At 37.1% G+C, this 15,231-nt stretch overlaps 1 protein-coding gene across 4 annotated transcripts in view; it reads right to left on the reverse strand.

Annotated features, from left to right (window-relative positions):
• Positions 1–2,413: 2,413 nt before the first annotated feature.
• Positions 2,414–15,231, reverse strand: part of BRWD3 (bromodomain and WD repeat-containing protein) — a 113,386-nt gene continuing 100,568 nt past the window's right edge. For all 4 annotated transcript variants that reach the window (XM_081731956.1, XM_081731938.1, XM_081731929.1 and 1 more), the window contains 2 exons: positions 15,107–15,217; positions 2,414–4,313 (listed from right to left, as the gene is read on the reverse strand). In XM_081731956.1, coding sequence (XP_081588082.1) covers positions 2,836–4,313; positions 15,107–15,217 — 1,589 coding nt within the window. In that variant the 3' untranslated portion in view covers positions 2,414–2,835. The remainder of the gene's footprint in view (positions 4,314–15,106; positions 15,218–15,231) is intronic.

The following is a 15,231-nucleotide window of genomic DNA, read 5'->3' on the forward strand; positions in this document are numbered from 1 at the left end:
CTTCCTCACAGAACAGACCGATCCGAATGATTCAATATTCTCTAGTATTGCGCCAAGTTCGCGTCTGTGTAATATGTGCATTATGGTTCCCAAGACGAACCAGTTTTGAGAGGGATACGTCGTAACGCTTTTCCACAAGCTTTTCGTAATACAGATTCAAAAACAGTGCAAGGAAAATGGATGTTCACCGAGGTCAACAACCATCAAGAACAATTAATCGACATAAAACACCACGACTTTTCAGCACTTCGTTCACCCACTAAGAGGCGTTGAGTTGATTTTGAGTTTAACGTCCCGTTCAGCAGCGAGGCTATATGAGACGTGGACCTACTGATTAACGTGAAATCCGAACCACATGACCTCCCGCCGGGAATCACGCAGTAAGAGGAGTAGAAAGCAATCAGTACTGCGGTGGCTCCACTTGTAGTTCGGAAGTTCTGTCGAATGGCTCTACAACATGTGGTGGCACGTGGCACAGTAAACTGTGAACCACAACGTACACGGCAAATTAAAGTTCCAGGTGGTGTTTAAAAGTCATGGACATATCCTCACTGTGGCCACGCGAAAGAGAGAAAGATCCACTTCTACGTACGGCATTTATCCAGAAAAAAAGAGGAAGTGTGTTGGCAGACTTGATGAAGCATAGTTTTACCTACCATATGGTTACAAAATTTGAGCCGTAATGTACACGTCACGAAATATAAAACCCGTCCTAACTTCATCTGTCAGTGCAAAGCAAGTTTCTCGAAGGGGTTTCTGGTTGTTGCGGGATACTGCTGTGAAGGCATGTTAACGATTCAGTAGATACCTAAAAACCGCAAAATCAACTCCGCATTTTATCAGAAGCATATTTTCTCACCAATTTGTAAGATCTGCTCCGTTTGTAAGAAGATTTTTGCAACAGATGGAGGCAGACAACTGTGTCCAGGTTATTCTCTTCAGTACATTCCAGGAAGTGTCCCCTTGCCACTCTCATGGATTTTTGTGGATTTGGCCTATTGGAAAGAGCACTTACATTTCATTGTGTTGTCACTAGTGTCCGTGATCTCTGAAAAGCCTGCCAGGAAGAGTGGTTGAAAATGCCAGTTCCTGTACCTCAACGGGGGCTGCTATAAAAAGTTACGGTGCAGGACTGTCAGACATCGAGGGCAACCATCCGTGGTTTTTCCTAACGCAGGTGAGACGTCGAAATCTGACACACAAAGACGGATCAATCTTCTGTACCGTCATGTCTGTATTCCACAAATTCTACACGCGAGTATTCCTATAATTTACACATTATACATAACTCGCGAGTACCGGAAGTTACTAAATTGTGCTCTTGGATACATAGTTTAAAACTCAAAATCTTACCTTGTACCCCTAAATTCTATTCGTGTTTTACAATATTTCGATCTTCTCCAAATCCCCAGCTGGGGATGGAAATATTGAGGAAATCACTTAAGCACGAATGGAAGTCAGGGATACAAGGTAAGATTTTGGATTTTTGCTAGTACCAAATTTTAACTGTTATAGGTTAGAATAAAAATGCCCTTACAAATTACTATGACTGATCACTGACTGGAAGGGTGTGTGTGTGTCATAGTTTTCCTGACATTACTGTCCTTTTGCGCCTAGGTGCAATGTTATCTACGAGGGGGTATCGTAAAGTTTTAATTATCACCAGGAAGTTATTCATTAAGATATGATAATGAAATTTTGTCAAGAGTTATGTTTGGTTCTTATGTGCATGGTGTTAAGGAAATTAGCTCCTAATGATTTATTTTTTACAGAGTGTGCCAAAAATGACCAAAGTGTAAGACTGAGGCTCGCAGTGTGATCAAGTTCCTGCATTTGAAGGGTGATAATGCCAGACAAATTCATGAGATGAAGGCTGTGTAGGAGATGATTGTCCATCTTATGACACCATTGTAAAGTGGAAGAGGAAATTTCAAACTGGTCATATGTCCCTCACAGATGACCCAAGACCTGGATCATCATCCCTGGCGGCCGATGCGGCCACTGTGAAGGAAGTGGAGTGTTTAATGTTGTTTTCTTTCGAATTTTATAGTGATTAGTAATTTAAACCTAAAATTTAGTTATTTACGATTCCAGTCACATGAAACATTCAACAGTAAAACTAACCTGAAAATGAAATGGCGCATGATAAAATGTCTGCATAAACCATCCAGAGCACTGCGTTCTATTACCATAATTTCTGTTTTCAATAAAAAATGTTTCCAGTACCACCTTTCATTACAAAGATCGGTCAACATTGAAAAAATGATGTTCTAAGAATTACACGCTCAAAGGCAGGGTTTCATGGGAACAAAGCTTCGGGATGAACATTGCCGTTAAAAAGTCATCGGTATGGCCCAGTAGTCCAACGTTATAGGTCTTGCACTGTGGATCTTTCAGAAATTAACAATTAAAATTGACAATTAACAAATGTTTTATTATCAAATAATAGTAATAAATTAAAATCTATATACAATTGTATACAATTGTTTGACCAGGTTGAACACACATGTATAGTCGTGTTCAAAAAAATTGAACATCCACTTTTCTTTTAAATGCTTTCTATTTGCATCCGTAGGTAGTTCATAAATTGACAACAGTGCGTTTATTTGCTGCCATTCTTCCTATGGACAAAAGAATGCAGCTTCTAAAAGAGAAGAGGGTGTTCGATCCTTTTTAACATGCCTGTACATTTATTTCTTACAACTATTTATAGACGCCATTAAGATCAATGAAAACTCCTTAAAACAGGATAATTAAAAAAAAAAAAGGACATAATTTAACACAACAACACAACACAATTTGTGTCTTAACATTTCATTACAAATGATACCTATGTCAATCCCGCAATAAGGCTCTGGCCCTCGCAGTCAATTTTCTAATACGACCTCGGCTGCTAATACTAATCACAGTTCTATTATCGTCCGAATCCTCGATATCAAAGTCACTATCTTCCGCGTAATGTTTACGCTTCCCCCGAGTTCGACGCAAATTAATCGCCTGCGTGTCCTCTACCTCTGGTTCGGCCTCGTACTCACTTTCCTCCTGATAATGAACATTTTGTTTACCGCGGTTTCGCGTCTGCATTATATTCGAAGTTCTCTTGCGACTAGGTCCGGGTTCGGGACCCGGATTGTAGCTGTCTTCAGATTCAGAATTACGTCGTCTTTTATTGGAGATACGAGACGAGGTTCGAACATTGACACTATTAGTACTATTACCAACATTCGATTGCACTTTCCCTGACTGCCGTGTTCGTCTCGAATATAAAGGCGTCCTTGTTTCGGGTTCACTATCTTCCTGCTGAGAAGCTGCTGAATCATCGTCGTTTTCATCTTCATCATCTGAATCACGAGTTTTCGGAAATCGCCGAGACACTCGCTGAGAAACAGTCCTCATTTTCGTAACGGTTCTTGCTATTGAGTCATCGTCATTGTCTTCATCATCAGAATCCCGAGTTTTCGGAAATCGCCGAGATACTCGCTGAGGAACTGTCCTTACTTTGGCAACGGTTCTTGCTACTGAGTCATCGTCATTGTCTTCATCGTCATCAGAATCCCGAGTTTTCGGAAATCGTCGAGATACTCGCTGAGAAACTGTCCTTACTTTGGAAACGGTTCTTGCTACTGAGTCATCGTCATTGTCTTCGTCATCAGAATCCCGAGTTTTCGGAAAGCGCCGAGATACTCGCTGAGAAACAGTTCTCATTTTAGCAAGTGTTCTTGCTGCTGATTCATCGTCATTGTAGTCTTCGTCATCAGAATCGCGAGTTTTTGCATATCGCCGAGATCCTCGCTGAGAAACTGTTCTCACTTTGGTAATGGTTTTTGCTGGTGATTCATCCTCATTATCTTCGTCATCAGAGTCACGAGTTTTCGGAAAGCGCCGAGATACTCGCTGAGAAACAGTTCTCATTTTAGCAAGTGTTCTTGCTGCTGATTCACCGTCATTGTAGTCTTCGTCATCAGAGTCTCGAGTTTTCGCATATCGCCGCGATCCTCGCTGAGAAACTGTTCTCACTTTGGTAATTGTTCTTTTGAACTTTCTCCGTTTCACTTCACTTTCACTGACACTGGCCTTCTCACTCGAACTTTCACTGCTACTTTCACTACTGCTGTCACTTGAACTACTTCCACTGCTGCTACTACTACTATCACTACTACTGCTATTACTTCTACTGCTGGAGCTACCCCTGCCGCCGGCGCTCCTTTGTACTTTTCTTTTTGGTACGTTGCGAAGGAAGGTGGATCGGGTGACACGAGTCCTCTTACGTACTGGCACTGAAGGGACGTGGCCATTGGCAACCTCTGAACTCCCTACAAAACAACAATAATTATAAGCAAAGAGTATAATAAAAACAATTTACAGACATTCCAAAACTTATAATAAACTTTTTAAAAACTGTCATGCTAAAACATGAGTTATGATAAAAAAAAAAGTAAAATAAAAAAATAAATAAATAAAAAATAAAAAAAATAAATAAAAGGAATTGCAATAGTGTAATTCCTGACTCGAATCCTTCGGCAGAAGGTTCTTTCAGGATTTTTCTGTCCTATTAAGCAGCTACTGGGATGGTACCTTCAATGTAAAGCACCTTCCAACATTTTTCCCCACAGTTCATTATTCACGGCTTCTGGTGTAACATTGCTTCACTTTTTTTTTTAAAAAAAAAATACTTTTTCTCCCTACTTATTCACTTATACATCGGGTGCAAAGATTAGCGAAAGATTACACTGTACTTATTCAGTAAGTATAATTATTTTCTACTAGTGGAATTAAGCGAAACAATGGCTCATCACTATCTAATTAAAATCACCATCTAGAAGTGGCGGTTACAATTTTATAACACCTTAAAGTCAATCGGGTTTTATCACAAGGTGAAAGGATTAAAAGTAAGGTTTAAACAGGAATTTTCAAGGAATAGTAGTAACATATAGGATACGTAGCCCGCTAATTAATTAAAAACTTTAGAGCGCTGCGTTGGAGCCTAAATTAAGACCTTCATAGCCCTGTGCACTTCTTGGAAGGTGCTATTTTTTTTTTTTTTTAACAGTTTAGTTTAACATCCAACAATTATGCTCTGAGGCTGAGACACGTTGATGATGATAATGAACAAATGGTAGAATGACGAAAGTGGAAGGAAACAGAAGAACCCCGAGAAAGCAGACACATGGTATTTGAAAAACCACACAAGTCATTTGGCAAAGATAGGATAGAACCCGAGACTCGATGCATTTGAGATGACCGCTCTACTACTCCACTTAACCACCAAGGCCTCGTAGAAGTCTATATACCAGAATTTCTACATAGGTCTGTAACTCTGTAAGTCTGTAACTCTTTTTTCCAAATCACCCGAGTCCAAACTTAATTTGATAGACTGTCTTAATACGAAACGCCTCTGTTGTTTAGCTTTCAGTGTTACTATCCGATTATAGTGAAAATTTGATTTCTTTTACGTCATGTTGATAATTGCTTTTTATATGAGATCTGGAGGTAAAACAATAAGACTTGCGGAACTATGAGACCTATCGGTGTCAGGTCAAGGCTTTATTTAGAAACTAGTATGTGCCCTATCCAAATATACATATTTCAGAATCCTGCTGTACTTCCGCAACAATTTTTATACAGATAGCTGGTGAATACTTCAGATTATATGCACGTAGCCAAACTCCCTCTATAAAAATTGTTGCGTGAATAGTTTAGGATACTGAAACATGTATTTTTGGATAGTGCACATATTAGTTCCCAAGTGAAGTCTTGACCCGACTGCGGTAGGTTACATAGTTTTGGAGCTATGGACCTTTAAAGTTAATTTTTTCATGTTTCCGGCAGCCTGTAACTCCGAAAGGAAGCATTTGTGCACCCAGGTTGGTCTATACTTTTCGTCTTTATCTTGGTGTCAGGAATCACCTTCCAAACGTTGTCGGTGTTGTTTTGAAACACCCTATATATATAAATAATATATAAATAAATAAATAAATAAATAATATGTGTGTAATAAAGGTGAGTTTCGCAAGTCTTATTGTTTTACCTCCAGATCTCATATAAAAAGCAATTATCAACATGACGTAAAAGAAATCAAATTTTCACTATGATCGGATAATAACATTGAAAACTAAACAACAGAGGCGTTTCGTATTAAGACAGTCCATCAAATTAAGTTTGGACTCGAGTGATTTGGAAAAAAGTTGGAACAGAGTTACAGACCTATGTAGAAATTCTGGTATATAGACTTCTACGAGGCTTTGGTGGTTGAGTGGAGTAGTAGAGCGGTCATCTCAAATGCGTCGAGTCTCGGGTTCGATCCCATCTTTGTCAAGTGACTTGTGTGGTTTTTCAAATACCATGTGTCTGCTTTCTCGGGGTTCTTCTGTTTCCTTCCACTTTCGTCATTCTACCATTTGTTCATTATCATCATCAACGTGTTTCAGCCTCAGAGCATAATTGTTGGATGTTAAACTAAACTGTTAAAAAAAAAAAAAAAATTGCACCTTCTAAGAAGTGCACAGGGCTATAAAGGTCTTAATTTAGACTCCAACGCAGCGATCTAAAGTTTATATATAAAGGTGGCCCAAAAGTAGGTATACAGTACTGTACTGATAAGCTCATTGTATTTCAGGGTGTCTACTAAAATTCCAAAATGAAATTTCGTGACTTTTTCGTGACCTTTTCTTTACCAAATCACACAATTTCCTAAGATTCTCAAGAGCGAATTTGGGTGCAAATTAGGACGAATTTTCATCCATGCGATAGAAACGTACTTTGCTAGCGATTTGGTACCGTCTAAAGCCGACCATAGACGTTTTTGGTGGTGAATTTTTACGTTTAATAAAATTTTCCAATCTGTACTTACATTTGTACAGTTAAAAAAACTCGTGACCCAAAAGCTAAATTTCGTGACTTTCGTGACCGTTTTCTGATTTCGTGACTTTTTCGTGACATTCGTGACCGATAGACACCCTGCATTTTATATCATTTCTTATTCTTATCTATCAGGTAAACTTAGTTTCTTTATTATTTGTTCTTAATGTTCTTATGTTCTTTTACTTATACCTTAAGCTCGCAACATCCGAAGTAAATAAACCCATAAGCTACCTGTATATATATATATATATATATATATATATATATGCATTCTGTCGCCTTCAAAATGATTCCCTTAGGAAGCAAGGAACAAGGCAGCGACGGAGATGCTTCCAATCTTCATAACAATGCTGATTATGAACTGAGAAAGGTGATGGTCGTCAGCTGATTGGCTATAACCATTTTTTTAATGTTTTCCGTAGTTTCGTAGTGATGGCCTCCGGAGTGTGTTTCTACAATTGGAAAATGAAAGAAGTCGTAGGACTCAAATTAGGCGAATATGGAAGCTGAGGAACGACAGGTGTGTTTTTCCGTACAAAAAAACTCCACAACCGGAAGCGATGTGGAACAAGGAGCAATGTCATGATGCAACATCCAGATGTTTGAGATGTCACATGCGAGTGTCACGTTTTCACAGTCGTTTAAGGACTTCACGGTAGAAATGGCTGTTGACTGAGCACTTGAGATACGAATTCTTTATGGGAAATGCCTCTTACTATCAAGAGCATAATTTTTATCTATGACTTGATCATTTGCACTTTTTCGATTGTATGAGCTGGAAGTGTGCCATTGTGTAAAGATTCAAGTTTCGCCACCTGTGATGACATTTTTCAAAACACCTGGATCATTTTCAACCCACTGCAAAAGATCACGACACACGTCATCCCTCAACATCTGATGGACAGTCGTGTTGTTCATATTCAATTCGTCTGCTGTTACGCTGTTAACCGACGATCACTTGGCATAAGGTCTCGAATTCGTCCGCAATTACATCATTTCTGGACCCTGCTGGCTTTCCAGTCCGGAACTTATCTTCCACAGATTCCCAGCCATAGAAATACGCCTTGAAAATTAAACACCTAGTATCACGACAAAGCAGCATTGCTGAAGGCCTGTTTTGACTTTTTGCATTCTTGGTCGCGCTGTATCAAAGTTAGAAACAGAACATGGTGGCACATCATTGCTCCTAATTTTGTTCGCCCATTTTCATGACGCGGAACAACTGCCTTAACGAGTTCTCTCACTTCTGTTAACACGACGGACTCATCATTTACATTGGGGCTACATTAAATGTTGACGCGAGCTCATTGCTGGGCGATGGGAAGACAGACGAGCAATGTCGAGTTCAGTTTCGTTTCCTTACGTTAAAGTCATGTGTTCAACGGGAGTTCTTTACTGTTGTTTCTAATATGTTCTTAATCTTGTACTGATATTTGATTTTATGATGCCGATGAAAAATTCGTTACATGTGCAAACGACTTGTACATTGCTTTATAAATGGTCTGTAAAATAACTTTGTATTGACTCAAGTGCTTTTCTATAATTTTACCTGATTTTACTATCATATTTATTCCAAACTAGCGTCAATTACCAGCTTTGCTGGCTTAAAATAAAAAAAAAAAAAAAAAAAAAAAAAAATAGTAATATGATCCGTTACTCACTTTTTACTACTACTGAAACGCTCTCTGATTCATATTAAGTATGTAGTGATAACTTAGGAAAAAAGATAAGTAAAAACTTTAGGTTTCTTAATAAAAATAACTTTGTATACTGTTCGTATATTATATATATATATATATATATATATATATATATATATATATATATATATATACATACAGAGGGTTGATTAATTCGTGTGTCAATTTGATTTGTTCACTGTGCAAACGTGGTATGAGGTAAAGCCGTGCAATTTGGCGTAATTTTAGATGAAGGACAGAAGTTTTGTTTCGCCATAGAAGCATGTAACTCGTACTAAAGATTGAAGAGATATAGGGTCAAAGGTCACATTTCGATTTTTTCCTTATGGGACTGAAATAGTAAATTCTGAAAGAGCCTGAAAAAACGTAAATCGAAGTGATAACAAAGGAAAATGCTGTATGGTATGATTCTGTGTTGCAAGCCGACCAAATATACGTCAATCAAGTGTCAAGGGCAGAGGTCACGGTCAGATCAAGGTCACAGGTCATCTTGAGAACCCACTTGAATACACTGAAAACACAATGTCCATACATCACCATGTCAAATGAGTTCCCAAGGTGACCTGTCACCTTGATCTGACAGTGACTTCTGACCATGACATTTGATTGACGCATATTTGGTCGGCTTGCGACATAGAATCATACCATACAGCTTTTTCTTTATCATCACTTCGAATTACGTTTTTTCAGGCTCTTTCAGAATTTACCATTGTAATCCCATAAGGAAAAAATTGACCTTTGACCTTATATCTCTTCAATCTTTAGTACAAATGACATGCTTCTATGGCGAAACAAAACATATGTCCTTCGTCTAAAGTTACACCAAATTGCACGGCTTTACCTCATACCACTTTTGCACGGCGAACAAATGAAATTGACACACGAATTGATCAACCCTCTTTATATATATATATATATATATATATATATAACGCAGCAGCTGAAATGCGTGGGGCAAGGGGTGGGTATGAGTAAATCGATGATCGATCGATCCAGGGTGCAGTAAAACTAGTTACGCCACTGATTATATATTCATTATTCTATAACAGTGGTAGAAAACTGACAACGAGATTAGTAGGAAACTGAATTGTAGTCTCGTGTTTGACGGATGAAAGCTCTGTAGCAGAGAATTACATCTCACCATTAAATTTTCATATATATATATATATATATAAAGGTAATATAATATTGCTACACGACCCGCAAATGCACATGGTACGTATTTAGAACGACTTATTCTAGCAACTGCAAGCGTTTATCTATTTAACTGCAAAAGAATGTAAATAATAATACCTATTCTACTATTATTTAACATATTATTGTAATCATGTATTTCTGCAGAATACTTTCAAAATATCGATTACATTGTAATACTAATTAAACTGTACCTAGGCTACTACTTACATTAACACCCGCAATCACAACTTTTCATGCGTCTCTATTTTTTCTTATTTTATATATTACTGTTTTCTTAAATTTTATATAAACATATAATAATTTAGAAGTATTAATATTAGTAGTACCAAATCTAGGGATATTTATATTCCGTTACTGTAAGGGTCATTACTGTCATTTGCATTTGTATTATATATAATAATGTATAAAATGATTAGATATTTCTTTCGTATATTTAATCTAAAAAGCAAATATGTTCTCTCAGTTGATGTTGAATGGAGGTCAGCAACACTATTTATCCAAGTTTAAGAAAAAAAATATTAATTTAGATTACAGAAGATGCGCTGTTTTGGTGCAGTTTTCTACTACTTTTAGAAAGAAACTACTTTTCTTTATTTAATTAATTTTCATATATAGGTTTCTGCAACGTACTCAGGCGGCTTTTGTTCAACTGCATAACGTGGTCAGTAGTGTAAAGGGACCGGCTTGAGACTAGGCGAGTCACAATCGCCGCAGCCGTTTCCGGATTACAGACTTTCCAATGCTAATGAAAAATATATATATATATATATATAGGCAGTGGCGTATTTACGATTTTATTTCGGGGAGAGCTTTGCTAACTTTCGGGAGTGGGGTGGGTGGGCTTTGCCTGAAAATGTGAAAATTCTGCAAGATATTTCATATACTTTACTATAGTAAGATTTCGGGGGAGACTTAAGCCCGGAAGCCCCCCCCCCTAAATACGCCACTGTATATAGGAAATCACGACGAAAAAATATAGGTTTTGCGAAGCTGTAGAAAAGGAACATTTCAATTATCCAACAGGTGGAAATAAATAAATAAAAAATCACATGGAAATTACAGTTATATGAACATACATTCTACTCTAAATATAACTAAATGTGTATTTATCTCGTTGCAAAATTTTATACTAGTTTCTTAGTGTTTTCGTACGTATCTCACTGTAGCTTAGTATTTTCGTAAGATATCAGAATAGGAATGACAGAACAGAAAAAGCAGAAATGAATAGAACAAAAAACGCGGAAATGACAATGGAATACTGAAAACGCTACGGGGAAGACGCACAAATGCCCTTCCTGGAACAACTAGCTGAAATGTAAAATAAAATCTAAAATTTAAACATTCTGCAACTGGTGCTTTTAAGGTAAGACTTGACTATGTATAACATATTCTACAATTATTTGCCTACAGTTAGTCTAAAAAAGTATTGATACACCTAAATAAATTATTTACAAGTATTTAAAATCACTACTCCATAAAACTATTTAATGAATATGACGAAACTAGTTCATTTTTTGTTCCATTTTGTACGTGTATGAATACTTTTTGCGCTAACTGTATATTGTTTGGTGTAACTATCTTTAGATAATAAACAGGAAAGAACGAAACACAGAAGAGTTTCCATTTAACCACCCTACTGTGAAGACAAAAGGCTTCCCAACCACCCACACCTTATGTTATTTACACAAATGGAAGTAGCAATGCCACAAAAATATAGGAGATTTCGTTAAAATGTAGGAAATATAGGAACATTAGAAAGCCTGAGAATAGCATACTCTCTGCAAACTATTCATTCTGAGATTAGGTGACCAATTTTGGGCCTATATAAATGATTTGGTTTTGAAACTCAATTTTTAGACTTGTATTAAGAAACTACATTCAGATGTATTTGTCTGAAAAATATGCCACGAAGAGATGCTCAGGATACTCGGAACAGCTTAGGATCTCCTTCTGCAGTTTTTAAATTAGATTTACCCCGTCAAAATAGAAAATCTACGTTTATTAGAGGTAACTTTTATAAGGAAATATTCTTTTTATTTAATTTCTTAGTCCGGTATCGGACTTAACAGGTCCAGTGTCCTTTTGTTTTTCTTGAGAGCTGCCTGTTAGCACTTTTCGTAAACTGACTGTTGAACACGACTTTCTCTGCATGAGAGAGATTTCGATCCCTAAGAGTTGAGTTCAATCCCCAAAATAGCGCGAAGTAATATCTGTTACTGGCTGTTTGTGAATAGTGTTATACGACTTTCAGTCCTAAAAGGAGAGTGCGAAACAGCCGTGTAGTAGTAATCTAATACCTATTACCAAGCCTTAAGAACAAAGTTTTCATGTCCTAGGGAGATTTAACGTTATCTAGTGAATTACACGATATTGTTCCATTACCTTTCTTAACCTTATGTTTTAATATTTAGCTATTTCTTTGAAGTATGGTCTGCGAAAGCGGGATCTCACACACAACAGATTTTTTTAGGCCATAAGCAATACTGAGGATTGTCTGGAAAATCAAGAAGAGAAGCGGCATGATCCCTTCGTACATTCTAATATTTAATTCCTACTTTGCAATTAGTGTGTAAGAAACTTCTCTGAAATTTGGAAATTTAATTGAATTTAAAGTAGGTAGCTTAGAATAGCTAAAGCTTGTTTTAGAGAAATTATTGCACGCTTTTTAAATTGTTACAATTAAGTAATTTTTTTTTTCTTTCACTTCTTTCTCACATGGGAACTAATTTGACATAGAAAGTGATTTAAGAGACCTGTACAGAGGTATACTTTTATTGAAAAAAAAAAATACTAATCCTATATTCGAACGTTTCCCTACGTAATAAGTGAGCCAATAGTTTAAGTTATCTATTAAGAGAGGAGCTGATGTATATTCAAATGCTACAATAGCAATTAAAAGCACACGAGCTCCAACCTGTAACTTTGGCTTTGAAATCTTTCATTTACGGTTGTGTGATTTCAAGTTTAACAGAGACAAACATTTTAAGTACGAGTACTTTAAATAAATTAGTTAACTAGATCTTTTTCATAAAGTTTATGATATAAAATTGTTGTTCAAAGTCTTTGTATTTTAATAAGCCTTCTCTAAAATCAATGGACGTGAATTGTGCTTCCATCTTCCGAGTTCTTTTAAACTATATGTTGTGGAAGTTTATATGTTTGTGGTCAATCCTTTCGACAATGAGATCTCGGAAACTACAGGCTCTAGAAAGATGACGTTTTCACTGATCGATTGGAAATTTTGCGTAGATTGTCCAGTTCTAATTGAATATTTGAAAAACATGGCTATTATTTCTTTATTACATTTTTTAGGGTACACTGGAAGCGTTGAAATTACTTTAAAAAAAAATTAAAGCATCATATCCAATGCGTTATACATTCCAACACCACACTGTTGTATATAGGGATTGCATATGCCTCAGGCGTTTGTTTCATTGCCAAATAATAATGAGAAAGAAAGGATAGCCATTTCTCCAGTCTAACCAGTAAGATGAATCTTTATTTTTGGTGTTTTGCCCAATAAACACCATATATAACTGTGTATGTAATGTGTTTGCTTATTACATACTGCATGCAAGAAGAAAAAAACACTGGTCATGCATGAATTAGAAACTCCAACCGGAAGTAGGCTCAAATCTTGCAAACGGTGCGAGATATTGAGAAAAAAATAATCGATAAAATCTCCCTTTTATGATACGCCCTGCCGATTTTTTTCAAGACTTCTTTCACTTGTGTCTGTAAAGGGACATGTACAGATGTTGTGAGGAATGGGGATATTTATGCTCATATGCGAATGATGCGCTATGTAAAGAGCGCAGGTTCAGCTAGTATATATATATAAAATCACAAACTAAACTTATTAATACAAAATAAGAAATGGAAGCACACACACACAAGGAAACTTATTATCGTTTTTTTAAATATTGCCTGCACTTTTCCTCCCCTATTTTAATTGATTAAGACACAGAATAAAAACATGCTTCTTCAACCGATCAATAGGGGTATCGTAAAGTTTTAATTATCACCATGAAATTAAGAAGTCAAAAGTGACCAAAGTGCAAGACGGATAAGATTGAGGCTCGCAGTGTGATAGATTTCCTGCATTTGAAGGATAATAATGCAAGACAAATTCATGGTGAGATGAAGGCTGTGTATGGCGACGATTGTCCAGCTTATGACACTGTTGTAAATGAAATGAATGAAATCTTTGACTTTCACATCCCACTGTTATGCCGGCTAGGCTAAAGGAGACGGTGATGATGAGAAATGAATGAAATGGTGGAATGAAGTGGGAAGAAATGGGAGAACCCCAAGGAAACCCACGCACACGGTGTTTTTCCATTGCAAAGGTCACTTGGCAGGAGCAGGGTTTGAACCCGGGACCCCATGCACCAGAGGTGAAAGCTCTACCACTGAGCCACCGCGGCCCTCGACACTGTTGTAAAGTGGAAAAGGAAATTCCAAAATGGTCATATGTCCCTCACAGACGACCCAAGACCTGGAACACCATCCCTGACGGACGATGCACCCATTGTGAAGGAAGTGGATGTTTAATCCTCGAAGACAGACGTGTAACCATCCAAACGATTATGAATGAGACTGGTCTCAGTTATGGTAGTGTGTGGGAAATTATCCATGACGAACTTCAATGTCAAGGTACCTGCGCACTGAGTTCCTCGTTTGCTCACACCTTTTCATCTCTTTCAGCTCAATCATCTCAAACTGCCATCGACAAAGCAAGGAGCGTGTGACTTTCAGGTATTGCAGCATCTGCTTTATTCTCCCGACCTCGCACCCAGTGACGTTTTCTTGTTTCCTCAAATGAAGAATCCGTTGTGGGGTCGCCATTTTAACAACAAAGATGACGTCATTCATGAGGTGAAAGAGTAGTTGAAAGCACAATGTGCAGACTTCCACAATAACGGTATTCGTAAAGTGGAGAAACGCTGGGAGAAATGTGTAAATCTGGTTGGTGACTACATAGGGGTTAAAGACTACAAATCAAAATTTTTGCTGATTTTTTTACTATGATAATTAAAACTTTACGATACCGCCTCGTATACTGGTATTTGTGAAAATGTTTGGAAATTTCCGTACTTTCATTTTGGTCAAAAATTTGCCGTTTGTAACAAAGATATTTTTTATTTTAGATTCAGCTAATATAAGTAATTTGCGTAATGGCAAAAAAGTTGGGGTTGATCTTAAGATTATTATTAAATTTTGTTTAATTACCCTACCACTAGCTCTGTCACAAACATACATGAATATTTTTTTTTTTTTTCCTATAGTTTCGAAAGTCAGACTTCTACTTATGCAGATGCTGTCACGAAAAATTATATTTATCATACCTGCTAATTTGAGCTTTTGCGCAGAAATTAATGCTGCTTGTCTTCTTCTAGGTACAATCTCCTCACTGTTGTCATTATCACTATCCCTAGATGACCTTGCTCTTGAGGTGCCTGAAAAATGGTTA

The sequence above is a fragment of the Thermobia domestica genome, chromosome 1, assembly GCF_964235325.1.
Source record: "Thermobia domestica chromosome 1, izTheDome1.hap1.1, whole genome shotgun sequence".
NCBI classification, from domain to species: Eukaryota; Metazoa; Arthropoda; class Insecta; order Zygentoma; family Lepismatidae; genus Thermobia; species Thermobia domestica.